At 47.5% G+C, this 18,415-nt stretch overlaps 1 protein-coding gene and 1 long non-coding RNA gene across 15 annotated transcripts in view; one reads left to right on the top strand and one right to left on the bottom strand.

The window, feature by feature from the left end:
- AAK1 (AP2 associated kinase 1) overlaps window positions 1–18,415 on the top strand; it is a 157,262-nt gene that overhangs the window by 62,437 nt on the left and 76,410 nt on the right. For all 13 annotated transcript variants that reach the window (XR_007413849.1, XR_007413848.1, XM_049115931.1 and 10 more), the window contains exon 3: window positions 13,706–13,824. Coding sequence is in view for 11 of the 13 variants with exons in the window: in XM_049115931.1 (XP_048971888.1) it covers window positions 13,706–13,824 (119 nt within the window). In the remaining 2 variants the exon portion in view is untranslated. The remainder of the gene's footprint in view (window positions 1–13,705; window positions 13,825–18,415) is intronic.
- LOC112674199 (uncharacterized) lies at window positions 2,545–8,467 on the bottom strand. 2 transcript variants are annotated; one of them, XR_007413852.1, is made up of 8 exons: window positions 8,298–8,467; window positions 6,740–6,885; window positions 6,592–6,658; window positions 6,399–6,469; window positions 5,789–6,282; window positions 4,902–5,141; window positions 4,232–4,737; window positions 2,545–3,240 (listed from the first exon to the last, which is right to left on the bottom strand). It is a non-coding gene; the product is annotated as an uncharacterized LOC112674199 (long non-coding RNA). The 2 variants fall into 2 exon arrangements; XR_007413851.1 differs by having other exon boundaries at window positions 4,902–6,282.

The following is an 18,415-nucleotide window of genomic DNA, read 5'->3' as shown; positions in this document are numbered from 1 at the left end:
GAAAATATAAGGAAAAAGTATGAGGGCATCAGAGGTCACCGTCCGGACAGCTCAGTTCAGTGTGGCCTGCAGGTTGTGACGGGCCTTGTATTCCACATTAAGTCTGGGATGTTGATTCTGTAGCTGGTTGAGAGCTAGCCAGCAATGATAAGCATGGAAACATCGTTGGATTTGCTCTTTATAACTGTTAATCATCTGTCATGTACCAAGCACTGTGCTAGCCCTGAGGATTCCAAGAGGAATAAGAAGTTCTTCTTGACACTTTAATTTTCTTTGGTGACCCATGTGTCAAGTGAAGGACATGAAGGACTGTCCTGAAGGACTATGTCCGGTATTGTCCCTATGACTTTACAGTATTTAGAGTCCTTAAAGTGATGTTTAATGATGACATCCAAGTGTCATAAAGTATAAATAGTACACTTTACATAATAAAAACCACTTTGTAAAGTACCGTGTAGTGTGTCATAAAATATAACAGGGTAAGCATTATTTTTTTTTATTTTTTATTTTTATTTTTTTTTTATTTTTATTTTTATTTTTTTTATTTTTATTTTTTTTTTTATTTATTTTTTCATACAACAGCTTTAGTATTAGGTTCAACAGAGGAGGATGCATGGGGTCAGGGTTTCTACCTTTTAGGTTGAGTATGACAGGAGTCATCCCAAATAAACTAAAAAGATATGAATGAACATTATGATCCCTAGAACAACTACTAAAGAATGATACAAAAAGAGCTTTAAAAATAGATAAGTTGCAAGTGAATTCCAAAAAATATTTCAAAAATCCAAAATAAGGCAAGAAAGTTTATGTGAAAAGAAAAAAAAAAAACAAAACAGGACAGACAAAAAATAAATAAAGTGGTAAATCTAAATCCAACCATGTCAATGATTATCTTCTAATGTTCATGTACTAAACTTTACAAGTAAGAGGCAAAGCATATATTGTCAAAATGGATATGAAAGCAAGACATAACTGTGTGCACTTTATTGAGATGGGTTGAAAACGAACAGAAGCAGAAGCAAAGAAGTATACTATACCCACAGTGAGCATCAAAATTCCAGGGAATCTATATGAATAATATACAAAATAGACTTAATTCTTTCCAGGAACTTAAGTTGGTTTACTTTTTTTTTAAAGATTTTATTTATTTATTCATGAAAGACACAGAAAGAGAGAGAGAGAGAGGCACAGACAGAGGCAGAGGGAGAAGCAGGCTCCATGCAGGGAGCCCAATGTGGGACTCGATCCCAGGACCCCAGGGTCATGCCCTGGGCCAAAGGCATGGCTCAGTGCTAAACCGCTGAGCCACCCAGGGATTCCCCAACCTGGTTTACTTTTATTTTTCATTTTTTTCAGGAAGTTTTAATTTCAACTCCAGTATAGTTAACATATGATATCATTTTAGTTTCAGGTGTACAATATTTTTACCAAGGCAGACAAGAGTGGCTCCCTCTTTGCCTCAGCTTATCTGGTAAAGAGATCAAAGTATTGCAGGTGATCACAATACCTTGTGATAAGTGTGACAATAGAGGAAATGGCCAAATGTGTGGTAATATGAAAGCCTGTGGCGGGCGGCGGGGGGGGGGGGGGGGGGGTTGTCTGGAAAAGGGAGGACTTCACAGAAGAGGTGCTACTTTAACAATCTTAAACTTTTATCAAGAAGATGATTGGGGGATCCCTGGGTGGCTCAGCGGTTTGGCGCCTGCCTTTGGCCCAGGGCGTGATCCTGTAGACCCGGGATCGAGTCCCACGTCGGGCTCCCTGCATGGAGCCTGCTTCTCCCTCTGCCTGTGTCTCGGCCTCTCTCTCTATCATAAATAAATAAAAATAAAAAAAAAAAAAAAGAAGAAGATTGGGACAGGATATTCCAGGGAAGAGCACACGTAAACCATCACCACCCTCCTTGGTGGTGGAGGAGGAGGGAGCGTTGGGAGCCGGGGCTGGGGGAGGCAGGACTGTTTTTAAATTAGAAAGGGTCTAGAGCTATCATACGTTGTTGGTGGGAGTATAAAATGATATAAGCACTTTGGGAAAAAGTCTGGCCGTTACTCGTAAAATTAAATAGACACCTACCTGGTGGCCCAGCACTTAACAGTCTTGTGTATTAGTTATTTACCCAAGAGAATTGCCTATTTTATGATACGAAAAGACTTGCATAGGATGCCTACAGAGCTTCCTGTAAAACAGCTCCAAATTAGAGATAACCCAATGTCTCTCCGTAAGAGAGCACGAACGGGTCAGCAGCACCGATATACTCAGCAATATGAGCTGTTGTGGTGAGTGAAGGATCCTTACACAGAAAACTCCTGTACTGTATGATTCCATTCATATGATGTTCTAAAGCCCGCAAAACCAGTAATGGAGGAAAAAGTAAAAAAAAAACAGCGGTTGTCCCTGGGGGGATACAAGGGTGAGACTGGAAAGGGGCCTGGGGGAATTTTCTGAGTGATAGAAAGGTTTGATACCTTCGTGTAGGGGTCAGGAGTACATTGAGTACGTTTATTTATCAAAACTCATCCAATAATAAAATTTAGATTTGTACAGTTCACTGTAAATAGATTTTATTTCTACTCTCCTGTCCCTCCCCCGCAAAAGAAGCGTGACGTGAACTCTGAACCCAAGGTAAAGGTCTGCATGCTGAGGCATTTAGGGTGAAGTGCACTGAGGTCTGCAGCTTCCTTGAAATGGGGCAAAACTGGGATGAGCTGGTTTGCGTAGATGGCTGATGCGTGTGTGATGAAAGAAGCGTACGGCAGTGGTAGCATCGTAGACTCCAGGGGCTGGGTGTGTGGCTATTCGAAGTATGATCCTCTCAACTTTACTGTGTGTTTGAAATTTCTCATAATAAAATGGAAAATATAAAGGTTCTTTCACATTGCTGTGTAAGGAATTTGGTCTTTATTCTGGGGAACTACTGAATGCTTTTAAGAGGAGTTATTAGGTAGAGTCTCAGAAGAGAAAGACGTCCGGGCACAGGCACTGAGGACCCTAGTTTGGTTCTCCTGGTAAGAAGAGAGGAGAGTGTGCAGGGGCCCCAGGGATGGAGTAGAGAGGGTGGATCCCCGAGAGGTTCAGGGCATAGAGTTGTCAAAAGACTCGGCGAAGTCAGCTTGGCGACGGCAGGAGCTGGGATGGGAAGGACACTGAGCTGCTGCACCCGGGCCGTGGCAGGGGCCCCACCCAGGGCCTGGCGGCGGTGTGAGCGGTGGTACATCCGGAAATCCTGAACCTCAGAGGAACCTGGAGGTGGAATGCTCTAGAATTAACAGGTGGGCGCTGAGACCATGTCGGCCGCACTTTGCCTTTGCCGGAGCGCCAGTCTCCTCGGGAGGGCGTGGGCCCGCGGCGCGCACCAGGCTCAGTGGAGGTGGTGGGGTGAGGCGTGGGTGCCTGCCGCCGGGGCGGGGGTGACCTTGGCCGCCCGGGTGCGCACCACCTGCTGGGGGTCCCGGCCCTCCGGCGGGCCGCGGGGCGCTCGGGTTTCTCTGTAGCGGTGGACTGACTGCCCAGTCCCCAGGGCACCTTTTCCCTAAATGTGTCCCTTAGATCCCAGGCTGGACTTGGGCCTCCTGAAGGCCCGGGCCTGTGGAGCGGGTCCTGCGTTGGGGGTCCCCTGGGTGGGGTGTGGGTGCTGTCCGCTGTGGTGCGGGCCCTGGACTGGCGCCAGGTGACCGGCCACCGTGACTCAGCCTGCGTCCCTGGCCTGCTGCCGCCACCCAGAGCTGGGCCCCGGGGTTGAATCCTGCTCCTGCTCGCTCTCAAAGGAGGAGAGGAGGTGCGGTGCCCTACAAGGGCTCTCTCCGCATCAGAAGGCAGCGGCGGCCCGGGGCAGTCGGGGGGGCCCAGACCCCCAGGACCGCTTAGGAGGGGAGGAGGGGTGGCGGGCCAAGGGACCGTCGGGCACAGGAAGCGGCGGCCCCGAGGCTTTCGGGGGAGGCCAGGGAAGGCGGTGGGGGCATCCGGAGCGAGTGTGGCTGGGGTACCCCGGGGGGCCGCGGAGACCTCGGGTCGCCCCTGGGCAGGCGACAGGCCGGACCCCGAGGTGGCGCGGGCTTCCACCCGGGGCGCGCACTGCCCTCTGCCGTGAAGGGGGCCGGGCCTTGGCGCAGCGTGGGCCGCGAACAGGGGGTGCACGGCGGCCCCGGCCTCCTCCCGCCTGCCCCGCAGGGGCCCTGGGGGCAGCCGTCTCCACGGCCCTGCTGCGCGGGGGCCCCGATACTTGCTCGCTGACCTTGGCTTCCAGGCGCAGGTGCCTCCCCGGCGATTGCTTCTGTGTCTCTCTTTTTCAGAGACTCTTGCCAAACCCCTAGAGGGACCCTGAGCCGGGGGTGCCCCCCTGTTGTGCCGGGAGAGGAGGCGATGCGCCGCCTGGACCCGTGGCCCGGCCGCCGTCCAGAGCTCGCAGGGTCTGAGTGTGCTCGTTCCTGCGGGGCCGGGGCGGAGGGCGGGGGGAGGGGGGTGCCAGCCTCCCCGGGAGCTCTGCCTGCCCACGGGACCGCCCAGACGTGTTCCCCCAAGGGCCTGGCACTTCGTGATCCCTCGCAGGCAAGTAGGGAGAGCTGAAGGCCAAACACTCCAGGCCCCACTGAAGTCAGTGTTGACAAATGATGCGGATTGACCTTTCCTCCCGTAAAATCCCTGCTGCGCGCCTCGCCATCTGTTACGGAGCCTTGAAAACTTTTGAGAATTTTGGTTCCTTCCGAAGCGGTTGGCAAAGTCGTCCTCAGTGTGAATCAACTGTAGATGGGTGTTTGTCGGCCTCCTGGGTGTCGCTCCCCGGGGGAGGCACCGCCGCTGCAGAGCGCGCACCGCGTCCGCCCTGAGCCCTGAACGGAGGGCTCGCTCCCGCCCGGCCCGGCCCCGGCCCCCGCCCCGGCCCAGCACGGCGCCCCTCCTCCTACCTGCTCGGGGCGGGGATGATGTCAGCGGGCGGTGGACCAAGGTGAGGGCCCGGAGCTGGCCCACCTGTATTCTCGCCCTGGCCCTGCCACTGAGTGACGGCACTAAGGCCACCTGGGCGTTCGTCGGTGCCTCGTTTCCCAGCTGGCCAGGTGGAGATCCCAGGTGGAGATCCTACACGGGCCCTGCTCACCTCACAGGGCTCTCAAAGGTCAAAGCAGGGCCTGGAGTTCAGTCCCAACCTGGAAACAGATTTCCTTAACTGCACAGGTTTTAAGAATTTAAAAAAAAAATTTTTTTTAAAGTTTGTTGCCTGGATTTTAAAAATCAGATTTCAGGGCCCCCGGGTGGCTCAGCGGGTGAAGGGTCCGACTTGATCTCAGCCTGGGTCTTAGTCTCAGGGTCGTGAGTTCAAGCCCCGCATTGGGCTCCCTGCTGGGCGTGGAGCCTACTTTTAAAAATAATAATAATAATAAAAATCAGGAAATTTCTCGGAAAACTCTAGCTTCTCTTGGAAGTCAAAAATCTTGGCAACCCTCAGCCTCCCTTCCCCACGGCAGCGAGCGACCGGATTGGAGGAGTGGCTGCCTGTGAGCCGGGGCCAGCGCTTTCTGGTTTGTGCCATCCCCACCCCGTGGTCTGTGACGGAGAGTCTGCGTCGCTGGCCTCGGTCTATACGTTTTGTTATACGTGGACTGTTTCCCCCCTTCACGTGATGTTGGTGGACCCTCTTGGCGTTCGGATTTATGCCCTTGATTTCAGGAGGATGGTGCAGACTTAGGACTTTATGGTAAGTTAGTATCATACGAATACAAAGGATTGGGGGCGCTGGTTGGGCCTGGAAGCCTGTGTTCATCTCGCACCTTCACGTGCTCGGTGCCCTGCTTACCCCGTAAGCCTCCCCTGAAGTATGAGGTGGATCCGCCGCCCGTGGCACATCAGCGCACGGGGCTTCACGGGGGTCGTGGGCCGCTCGAGCCAGGGTTGGAGCCTGAGCTCTTGGCCTGCAAAGCAACGCTACGGGCTGTCAGCGTGCCGTGGCTGTCGGGCACAGCCCTGCCCCAGAAGCTCACGTGTCCGCGGTTCTACTGCGGTGGGCATGTGGGCCGGGGCCCTTCGTGTGACTGGCGGTGGTGTCGTCCTTTTCTCTTCATAAAGTGATTTTCACACAGAACTGTGGGATATTCTTTGAGTACCTTTCTCCTTCGCCTTTAAAGCAGAGTCACCGGGGATCCCTGGGTGGCGCAGCGGTTTGGCACCTGCCTTTGGCCCAGGGCGCGATCCTGGAGACCCGGGATCGAATCCCACATCGGGCTCCCGGTGCATGGAGCCTGCTTCTCCCTCTGCCTGTGTCTCTGCCTCTCTCTCTCTCTCACTGTGTGCCTATCAGAAATAAATAAAAATAAAAAAAATAAAGCAGAGTCACCCTGGTTTTCCCCCAGTGTCTTTTTCAGAATTAATATTAAACAGGTAAAAGGGAGCCATATGCAGAGTCCTACCCTTATGTGAAGCCATTGTTTTCCTCATGGGGGCCACCGAGATACCTTCTGTGTCCTAGGGCTCTGAGGAACTGCGTAAAAACCACTAAGTTAGCCTTAATTTCTGCAGCTGAGAAAATGGAGACCAAGGAGACCCAGCAACTTGTCCAGGGTTGCTCCTTCCCCTCTATCTCCTGGTTAAGCTCCACTTTACCTGGGCTGTCCGTCGGATTCTTCAGAAAAGCTTCTGAAGGTTGTTGTATGCTCATTTTCTCTTCCCCCTGTCATTTGAAGAGGAATTGCATTAAGGAAACAGCATTCATTGGGTTAAATCTTATTTTAAAAGAGAAACAAGGGAGCACCTGGGTGGCTCACTGGTTGAGTGGCGGCCTTCGGGATCCTCCCGGGGTCCTGGGATCGAGTCCTGCATCGGGCTCCCCACAGGGGGCCTGTTTCTCCCTCTGCCTCTCTCTCTCTCTCTCTGGGTCTCTCATGAATAAATAAAAATCTTAAAAAAAAAAGGAATCAAGGGGTTTGTAGGGTGGAAAAATGAAACACAAGACCAGAATATGGGTCTGTCATATGTCATTTCTGACAGACCCAATGAGGTTTTTCTCATTCTGGTATCCTCTGGTTCCTCTGGTTTGTGTCTGCTTTCATCTCCAACACGTGGAAGCCCTTCTTTAAAAGGGTAGGTGGAAAAAAATAAAAATAAAAATAAAAAAATAAAAGGGTAGGTGGGACTTAGGAACCGAAGCTTCGTTTACCTGTAGGATATAAGCAGGCAGCAGATTTCTGTGGCTAGAATCTGTGCCCGATATTAAAATATCCACCCAAATGTCTTTGGGAGCAAATCCAGAAACCCTGTCTCAGCACATGTTGGGCTCCTCTTGTCTCTTAGTCCTGGGTCTAGTCATTCTCGTAACTGCGCAGCTCTTTCCCATCTCTGCACACCGCCGTGGAGATAGTCACCTTGGGGTCTTTCTTCTCTTCCCCGTCACCTAAATGCCACCATCTTTTAGTTTCCTTTGCTAAGTGGAAATCACTGGTGTCTTGATTCCTGCGGAGCAGCCCCCGGGGCACGGTAGTCTCTAACATGATTCAGTATTTGAGACAAAGCCAACAGAGGTACTGCACCTAGTTTTTCAAAAGCCCCATTGCTGATGTTGAGTATCAACGATTAGGGTCCCGAGGAGGTTTTCCTTAAAAAAAGTTCCAGCCATAAAAATGATATTGAGGACCATGATCACCTGCTGGTGTCAGAGTCGAAAAATTTTAGAGATTACCTAATTCTCCCTCTATACACATTCTCAGTTGTCTGCTTCTCACGGAAGAGAGCTAGGCACTCCTGTCATCCTTGCTTGAGAGGTAGAAGTCCACGCCATCTCAGTGATTCATCAGCGACTTTGTGATCCTGTGCTTATTATTAAAGCCTTTCATCAGGAAGGTACTGGAGAGCAACTAATCCTCGGAGTTTAAATGCTGAAGAAGGGCGTCCCTGGGTGGCTTGGTGGTTTAGCGCCTGCCTTCGGCCCAGGGTGTGACCCCGGGGTCCCGGGATCGAGTCCCGCATCGGGCTCCCTGCATGGAGCCTGCTTCTCCCTCTGCCTGGGTCTCTGCCTCTCTCTCTCTCTCTCTCTCTCTCTCTCTCTCTCTCTTTCTCTCTCATGAATAAATAAATTTTAAAAATTAAGAAAAAATAAATGCTGAAGGATCTATAGGGAAATGTAAAGTAAAACCATAATGAAAGATCGCTACACAGTCGCTAGAATGGCTAAAAGAGAAAGATGAACAATACCAAGTGTTGATGAGGGTGTGGAACAACCAGAATTCTCACGTATGACTGTTGGGAGTGCAAAATGCTACAACTCTTGGGGAGAACTGTTTAGAAGTTCCTTATAAAGCTGAATATACACTCACCATATGTCGCAGCAATTCCGTTCCTATTTACCTAAGAGAAACAAATACTTACGTCTACAAAAAACAGACTTCACCATGAGCCTCTTATTTATAACCGCCCAAGGTAGAAACAATTCAAACGTTCTTTAACAGGTGAATGGCTAAAGTAATTGTGGAACATTCTATAGAATGGAATACTAGTCTGCAATTTAAGCCCCCCTCCCCCGTACTACTGATACATGTAATACATGTAACAATGGGGGTGAATCTCGGAAATATGATACAGAGGAAGCAGACATAATAGTACATACTGTGTGATTCCAGTTATTCTGCAGCAAACAAAATCCACGGGACAGAAAGTGGATCAGAAGTGACATGAGATAGTTTGGCGGGGAGGATGGATGCCTACGAAGAGGCATGAGGAACTGTTCACAGTGATGGCCTGATGGTGGTGATGGTTGAAAGATAAAAAAGGCGTGAAAACTCACCAAGCTCCACACTTAAAAGGGTGCATTGTGTTGTATATAAAGTTGGTTTAAAACAGATTTAAAAAGATGAGGGATTTAGTCTGCGCTCTACCACTAACTAGCTTTGTGTATTTTCGTAAAAGGAGCTTCATCTCTGTAGTTCTTTCCCATGACAAAAATGAGGACAGCGGGTAGGTCATCTACCTCATTCAATTATTTTGAAATGCCTTTGAAAAAGCATAAAGTCAAATACAAATGCTGGGTAGGTGCAAATTCCGTAAACTCCTCTTTAGGGAAGAGAGGCAAGAACTGTGATGACCAGGGTATGATTTCACTTTGTGGACCGCTGGCTGTGGCACTGCCTCCCCTGGCCATCAGTGGGATGAGGGGTTAGACTCCATCAGATGGAGGGGACCGTAGGCTCCGAGACTCGGCCTTTCAGATGTGTTTCCTTTAGCCTCTGTAGTGTTAGCCCATCCAGTGGTAATTTAAAGTGAGATTGTTGCCATTGTTTACACCTGGAAATGTCACATACAATTTTAGGTTTCTAGCTTATCTTTAGAAACTAGCAGATCTGGGTCCCTATTCCCGTGACACTCATTACCTGGAATTGTGTAGTGGCTGTTGCTTTACGTGAGCCATTGCTTTAGTTTCCCCCGGTCTCCCCCACTTTCTATAGCCTTTTTTTATTCTCTGTAGTAACAATAAGAGGAAAATTCATTTTTGAGTGCCTGCTGTATGTTAGGCACTATTCTAGGGCGTGAGGATGCAGAGGGGAACCAAAGAGACAAAATCTCTAATCTCATAGTGAGTGATAAGTACCTAGCCACATCATTAAAAATTAGGGGGAGCTACCCTGTGACCCAGCAATTGCACTGTTAGGTGTTTATCCAAAGGACACAAACATAGTGATTCAAAGGGGCACCTGCACCCCAATGTTTAAGCAGCAATGTCCACAATAGCCACACTATGGAAAGAGCCCAGATGCCCGTCAACAGACGAATGGATGAAGAAGAGGTTACACACACACACACACACACACACACACAGGAATATGACCCAGCCATCAAAAAGAATGAAATGCTGCCGTTTGCAATGACATGGATGGAACTAGAGGGTATCATGCTAAGCGAGGTAAGTCAGTCAGAGAAAGACAAGTGCCATATGATTTCACTCCTATGTGGAATTTAAGGACCAGATGAACAGGGGAAGGGACGGAAAAATAAGGTAAGAGGAAAACAGAGAGGGAAGCAAACCATAAGAGACTCTTAACTACAGGGAACAAACTAAGGGTCGCTGGAGGGAAGGGGTTGGGGGGGGGATGGGGTCACTGGGTGATGGGCATTAAGGAGGGCACGAGATGTGATGAGCACTGGGTGTTATATGTAAGTGATGAATCTCTAAATTCTACCCCTGAAACTAATAATACATATGCTAATTAAGTTGAATTTAAAAACATTTTTTTAAAAGCCAAAATAATAATAAAATTAGGCAGGAGAAAGACCCAAAGAGCTATATATTTTAGGGAAAATGGGAGAAAATATGTTTCTTTGTGGAAATAAAAGAATATTCTTACACATGTAAGAGGCTAATATGTGTCTGTGTCAAAATTATCACACCTATTTCACTTGCTTACCTCACATAATGAGATGAATCCCTTTTCCCTCTGTGATTCAAAAAATTCATGAATTTTCCCCAAAAATGGATTCCAGTGAAATCATAGGGAATATCTCAGCGTTTCAAAAAAGAATGCAAGTAGGCCGAGGGACTGGCACAGATTCCAGTGGGCAGACTGGCACAGGCTCCGCTGAATGTTCGCTTTTCTTACCTCTGTCCGAACTATCAGCTCAGCTTTGGATTTTTCCGTTTAATCAAGGTCTTGGGATGCAACTCAATCTGAAATGAGCATCTCTATTGACAGTCTTACAGCCTGAACTGTGTTTAGCTGCGGCCGGGAGTCTTCCTACCCTAATGGGTACGATGGCCCTGGGCCTGTGCTAGGACAGTGCCTGGAGTGGTGCCGTCTCCCCTCTTCTCGCTAACCGAGCAGTTTACGTCTCTACGTGGTCAGCGACGCATCGATAGCGACCAACATCTTTAGCCTGACAAATCCTAGCAGGCTTTGAATTTGATCTCATGATCAAGGAGCTCTGACTTCTCACCTGCAGACAAGCCCCTGGTGGGCGTAGAAGCTAAATAATGTGGTTCCCTCTGTGTTAGGCGAACAGCTTCATTGCTTTGCCTTTAGATCGGTGATGGTCCCAGGCTTTGAGAATCTTGGCTGGCTCGTCCCAGCCCTTTGTGCTTGCCTGGATCGTGCAGTAGGCAGGCATCTGCCACGTTTCTTCAGTTTAGGCTGGAAAGGTCATCTTGCCTCCTGGCAAAGAAAACTGCACTGCTCCCATCTGGTGGCAGTTATCTCAAATTGCTGCATCATCCACCTGCTACTGAAAGGGCTGCCCGGCCCTTCGGTGGTTCTGCGCATCACAAAACTGTACAAAGGGCCCTTCCCCGCTCGTGCTCTACAGCACTGTCAGATGTCTCCTCATTATCTCAAGGGGGTGTTACACGGGTTTTCTTTAAGACAAGTAAGTTGGAGAGAATATTTTTTGGACAATCAGCAGAGTGATAACATTCTAGGTTCTGCATAATTAGCCATGAGACTCCTAAGCCTCGCTCTGTTCGTCTGCTCATAAAGCAAAAATGCTTGGATTTAATGCTCTCTAGGAGCACTACTGATACAAAGTCTATAGTTACATGATTTTTTTTAAAAATTCAAATACCTATAAGACAAATACTCGGACTGTTTACGAGGTAATTACGAACACACACAGACATTTTATAATTCATATTAGCATTTCTAATTCTGACTGGTAATAAGGCACATCATGAATTTAATAACTTATGGGGGAAAGATTAAATACTACATTAAATATACATATTACAAGAAAAATTCCAATACTCTAAAAATTCAAATGTAAAAAACTGTGCACCTTAAAATTGAGATTTTGTGGGCATGTGTGTCCTAAGACCTCTACTTCTCAATACATGGTAGAGTTTTAAACAGATTTTTAAAGTCAGTTTCTAGAATTAAAATTGACAATTGAGCAGTGTAAACGACTGCAAAGTATTACAAGAAAATCGGAAATGTTACTGAGACACAAATACTCAAGATGACCATAGAAATTAAAGATTTTACGGCAGATCTTAGTGTTTATCTGACTTGTGACCAAAAATCTTGTAAACATTATCAAAATGCACACTTGGAACATTTGAGCCCATTAACATTTTTGTAAACACAGAATTATGTGTGGATTGTGTGAAAACATGCAAGCGTGCTCTAGGATTAAGGCTCTCTTCGGCTGCAAGCTGCAGAAACCTATATACAAGCGGACTTGAAGAATACACCTTGTGAGGATTCACCAGGAAATGACCATGGACCTCGGCAGACAGGTGTCAAAGTGCCGCTGAGCCTCAGAGGGGGTAGAGAGATTAAACAGGACGAAGTCTTATGTCTCAGGTCTAGAGTCCCCGCGTTTGCTCTGCATTGATTTTGCATGTGGCTGCTAGCCCCACACCACACCAGAGCCTCGGCTCCACTTCCCACGCTGGTGGCTCCCCTCTGTGTTCCTCTCCATTCAATTAGTGATCACCTCTGTGCAAAAAAGAGCCTTGACATATCTATCATCTATCTATCTATCATCTATCTATCTATCTACCTACACAGGGTAGTTCAAGCTAAATTATGATGGCGTAGGAGCAGACAGGTGGATTAAGTGCCCCGTCTAACTGCTGCCTATCCCACAGCCTTCAGGTTTGACAGCTTTGCTGCACCTTACCTCTTTATTAACCCCTGTTAGCGATGGCACTGAGTGCCTCATCCAGTGTTTGGGGAATGATATCGAAGTAAGGAGTTCTAAGAATCTGTGGACTGCTAAGGTGTAACCAGTCTGCAGCATTTAAGAGTTTCTGCTAGTGTTCTTTAGATTTTTTTGATGAATTTTGGAGTGTCTTTAAGAGAAGAGTTGGTGTGGACGTGAAAACACCTGCCCAGGAATGGAGTCATGCCTTCCTGGTGTCTGCTGTGTTGAGGAGCACTTTCATACCTATATTTTGGGTCTTCTCAACAGCCCATCAGGTAGGTAGGAAAGGCAGGAGGAGCCCTCAAGGTTGGTTGTTAGATCTGAGTTGGGGGGAGGTGGGTCGCTGAGGAAGGATGAGGAGGAACAGAAAGCTCCTTGAATTTGACAGCTATTATAGCAATTATTAAAATAATTTCTGGGGATCCCTGGGTGGCTCAGCAGTTTGGCGCCTGCCTTTGGCCCAGGGCGTGATCCTGGAGTCCCGGGATCGAGTCCTGCGTCGGGCTCCCTGCATGGAGCCTGCTTCTCCCTCTGCCTGTGTCTCTGCCTCTCTCTCTCTCTCTCTCTCTCTCTCTATCATAAATAAATAAATAAACAAACAAATCTTTAAATAAAATAATTTCCAAGCCTCTCTGGGTTAAGTGCTGGACTTATAAATACGTTTTTAAGTTGGTTGAATCTAATCTCTTTGAGCCTCGTAATTGTCTTCAAGGGAAAAATAATAGCCTCATAGGATTGTAGTAAGAATCAAATAAAAGCTCAAAGTGCCTAGGACCGTGGTTGGAATATAGTTATTTTTTCTTTCATCTATTTGTTTATCTGTTTATTTTTAGGTTCTTTGCAAGATAGTTACTGTTCTTCTTTCTTCCTGATACAGGTGTTCAGGAACCATTTTTCTGATTCTTGCCCCCCAGTCTCATGGTAACCTGAGTCCCTTGAAGCGAGGAGTGCCTTCCAGGCCAGGCCAGCCCTTGCGTCTGGCTGATGATGGCATCAGTACCATTAACAGTGACGGCACAAAGCTACGGGCACCCTGGTTATCTCACTGAGTTTTTGAACACGACTCAAAAGAGCTTGTATGTGTGTGTTTCCCTCACAGGTGGATTTGCTATCGTGTTTCTGGTGAGGACAAGCAATGGAATGAAATGTGCCTTGAAACGCATGTTTGTCAACAATGAGCATGATCTCCAGGTGTGCAAGAGAGAAATCCAGATAATGGTAAGGCTGCCCCTCAGACTTGGGATTGCTTGTGTAAAATGTCCCCTCTCCTGAGATGTCGGGGGGCTTGGGGAGGCTTGTTCCTTCCCTGAGATGGCAGCGGAGCCTCAACACAAGATGAGAATGAAGAGACCTGGGTATAGCATGCTTCTCCCATCTCGGTCACCCTTAGCTGGAGGGCTGAGGGGGAAGGAGCATATTGGGAGGCCTGACCAGCTTTTTGGGTCAGAGAAGTGTCTGTGCATTGGGAAGAGTTTATCTCATAACATCATTCCCAGAACTATGGAGTTTAATCCAGGAACCCCATCTCTCCCTGTCTCTCTACTCTTGTCTACTATCAGTTGCCGGTCCTGGTGTTCATCCCTCTGGAGCTTCTCAGCCTTCTGTGAACATACCCTCCCATACCTTTATATTTTACACGTGCAGTTCTTTTCTCCAGAAATGGTTTTCCCTTTTTTTTTTTTTTGAACTAGAAACCTCTTTCTCATATATACCCTCTGATTCCATTTGTAAAAGTCCAAGAACAGGTGAAAGTGATCTGTGGTAACAGAGATCAGAAGTGGTCATCTGAGTGTGGGAAACTGACCAGAAAGAGGCATGCGGGACTTTGTGGGCCGTAGGGACGTCCTATATCTTGTTTTGGGTAGTGGTTACACAGGGCTGCACAGTGTTAGAGCTCCACGAACACCTTAACATCTGTAGGTTTTATTATATGTTAATCATACCTCACGTCTTAAAAACTTTGTTTTCACAACTCAGATTCATACTGTGTTTAAAGAGTCTCTATCTGTTAGAGTAGATGCTGAAATATTTATGGGTGAAATAACATGTCTTCAAGTAATGAGTAGATTTAGAAGAGAAACAAATTGGCAAAGGGTTACGATCGAAGCGGAGCGGTGGGTATGTGGGAGTTTGTTAGTCTCTGCTTTCAGTTCTGTTTGATATTATACATTAAGAAACTTAAAGTCTCTTTTTTTTTTTTTTTTTTGAGAGACAGAGTAAGTGTGAGCAGTGGGCAGAGTGGGGAGTGGGGGGTACACCAGAGAAAGAGAATCTTAAGCAGGCTCTACAGCCAATGCCAATCTCATGATCCTGAGATCATGACCTGAGCCGAAATCAAGAGATGGAGGCATTTTTTTAAAAGATTTTAAATCTTTAAAAAAAATGAATAAGTAAAAGGGGGATCCCTGGGTGGTTCGGTGGTTTAGTGCCTGCCTTCGTCCCGGGGCATGATCCTGCAGTCCAGGGATCGAGTCCCACATCGGGCTCCCTGCATGGAGCCTGCTTCTCTGCCCTCTCTCTCTGTGCCTCTCATGAATAAATAAATAAAATCTTTAAAAAATTTATTTACTTGAGAGAGAGAAAGAGAGTGAGCGTGAGAGAGAGCATAAGTGAGGGTAGGGGTAGAGGAAGAAGCAGGCTCCTCGCTGAGCAGGGAGCCCAACTCGGGACTTGAACCTAGGACTCTGGGATCATGACCTAAGCTGAAGGCAGATGCTTAACCAGCTGAACCTCCCACACTTCCAAGAGTCAGAGGCTTAACTGACTGAGCCACTCAGGCACCGCCCCCCCCCCCCCCCCCCCGTAAATAGTCTTTTATCCCTTTGGGTTTCCACAGTACTTTGGTTTATGCCAATTATATTGCTTATCTTGTTATCTTATAAGTAATTCTGCTGTCAGAAGGTAAGTGTTTTAAAATCGAAAACTTTATATTCCAGCAGACTTCTTGACATAAAGTAAATACAGTTGATCCTTGAACAACATGGGCGGGGGGGTGTTGACCCCTGAACAGTCGAAAATCCTCATATTACTTTTGGTGTCCCCCAACTTAACTGCTAGTAGCCCGCCGTTGACCGCGAGCGAGTCCCGCTGATAACGTAAACAGTCAACGCATATTTTGTGTGTGTGTTCTGTGCTGTATTCCTACGATAGAGGAAGCTAGAGGAAAGAAAACATTAAGAAAAATCTTAAGGAAGGGGTTGCCTGCACAGCTTGGTGGGTTAAGCATCCAACTCTCGCTCTCAGCTTAGGTCTTGACTCAGGGTGGTGAATTCAAGCCCCGCGTGGAGCCTACTTAAAGAGAGACGCCTGGACGGCTCCGTGGTTGAGGGTTCGCCTCTGGCTCAGGGCGTGACCCCAGGGGCCCGGGATCGAGTCCCGCATCCGGCTCCCTGCATGGAGCCTGCTTCTCCCTCTGCTGTGTCTCTGCCTCTCTCTGGGTCTCTCATGAATAGATAAATCTTAAAAAAAAAAAAAAAGAAAGAAAAAGTCATAAGGAAAAATATAGCGCGGTATATTTACAGTAGTGTACTGTATTTAAGGAAAAAATATGCGTCTGGATTCACGCAGTTCAAACTCCTGGCGTTCAGGGAGCAGCTGTGTTTGATGGGCTTTGGATGAGACGAGGGTATGAATCATGGTGACATCAGATGCGAATATTCACCTGGAGGGAGGATTCCTTGGTGCCCCGGGTTTTGATGCTTTTGTAAAGAACAAAAAGAGGTCGCGAAATGGGGGAAGGTGGCGCCGTAGGGGCTCCGGCGGGCTCCTCGCCCACCGCCCCCCGGGCATCCAGCTGCCTCTCTGCCCCGGCCCTGCCGCCCCCAGCCCGGCGCGGCTCCTCGCTCGTCCTCTGGCTGCGACAGGCCTCAGAGACCCGACGGCGCAGGCCGCGCTGGGCTGGTGGCGCCGAGGCCGGGGCGCAGGCCCACGGGCTGGCACCGGGCACACCCGGCCACGCGCCTTCCCCGTGCAAGGTTCTGTTTCGTTGTGTCTTGAGCTTCTATTTTTTCAGGACTTAAGTGCGCGTTGGACGAACGAGCGGTTCCCCCGCACGTGGGGCGGCTCCCCGAGGGCCCCTCCTGCGGGCGCTGCACGCCCTGGACGCAGGCCTGTGGTCGGTTCATTGGAGACGTTCCTGAATAACTGCTCTAGGGCTGGTTCCTGACTTCCCCGCACTTGAGGGCTGCTGGAGCAGGGACAGCAGACACTACGGCCTCTGCTCCGCTGCTCGCTGCTCCCCGCGTACCTGCACACGCGCGCACCTGCCACCTGCCCCGGCAGCCGCCGTCCGTACAGGTGTGAGGACGCCGTTCTTGGAGACCTCCTGGTGGACCAGCGTGACCGTTCCTTTTCCATATGACTCTGTGTTCACTGGAATTAATCATCTTCTTCGATTTTTTGGTCTGTCTTTTCTGTGTACTTTCCAGCAATTTGACCCTGAACTCTCCGTAGGCTCTACAAGTGATTCTTTTTTAAAAAATATTTTATCTTCTTGAAGAAATCTCAGTCTCCTAACTCAGGAAATCTGGATTCCTTGCTCTCTAGGCCTGATTTACATTCTTACCTTGGAATTTCTTAGTCATTCCCTTTGCCCTGCTTTTTTTCTTATGTTAGACTTCCTGACTCATTTTTTTGTTTGTTTGTTTGTTTGTTTTACTTCCTCATTTTGGTGGAGCTTATCCTGTGGTAGCTTCCTTAGGCACGATTTTGAGAACTCGCAGACCTGGGACTGTCTTTATTTCATTGTTGTGCGTGGGAAGTTCGAAGTCATTCTGATATTGGGGCCTTTGGGTGGGACCCATTTTTTTTTCCTCCCTAGAAGTGTATCAGTCTCCCCTTTGTTGACAACATTCTGAAATATCTTGATGATGCACCTTGCTGGGTGCATTTATTATTTCTTAATAAGTGGTGTTCCCATGTAAACTAGGAGTCTCTAGTCTTGCACTGTGAAGAATTTTAGCTTGTCTCATTTGGTGATTTCCTTTTCTGTCTTCCTTTTGTCTGAAATTGCTGTTATTTTGGATACTGGTTCTCCTGAATTGATTTATTAATTTTCTTGTTTTCTCCCTTTCATTTTTCATTCCTTTTGGTCCCCCCCCCCCACACACACACAAACATTCCAGCAAATTTCCTTAGCTTTACTTTCCAACCACCCTGTTGAATTTTTCATTTGTCAGCCTTTTTAATTTCTAAGGCCTTTCTCTTTGGTTTGGTTTTTAATTTTGATGAAGTTAGTTTATCTGGGTTTTTTTGTTTTGTTTTGTTTTTCTTTTTCTGGGACATGTGTTTGGTGTCATTTCTGAGAACCCTGCCTACCTCTTGATTCTGGAGATTCTGAAGATTTCTTTTTTTCCTAAAAAGTTTATACTTTTACATTTTACATTTAAGTCTGTGATCCATTTTGAGTTAATTTTTATATAAGGTGTGAGACTTATATTTAGGTCAATTTTTTTTTTTTTTTTTTTTTTTTTTTTGGCTATGGCTATCCATTTGCTCCAGCACCCTTTGTTGAAAAGGCTGTCTTTCTTCCATTGAATATGTTTGTCAGAAATCAGTTGGGCATATTTGTAAGGGTCCATCTCCAGACCCTCCTCTGTTCTGTTCCTGTTAATCCATATGTGTATCCCTCTACCAACACCACACAGCCTTGATTACTGTAGCTTTATAATAAGTCTGGAGATAGACTGATTCCTCCTACTTTTTTTTTTTCCTAAAGTTGTTTTACTTACTCTAGTTTTTTTTTTTTTTTGTCTTTTCACATAAATTTTAGAATAATGTTTACAGAATGCCTTACCAGTATTTTGATAGG

Source organism: Canis lupus, chromosome 10 (genome assembly GCF_003254725.2).
Source record: "Canis lupus dingo isolate Sandy chromosome 10, ASM325472v2, whole genome shotgun sequence".
NCBI classification, from domain to species: domain Eukaryota; kingdom Metazoa; phylum Chordata; class Mammalia; order Carnivora; family Canidae; genus Canis; species Canis lupus.
The sequence above is the reverse complement of the archived record's forward strand: the minus strand, read 5'-3'. Positions and strand labels throughout refer to the sequence as shown.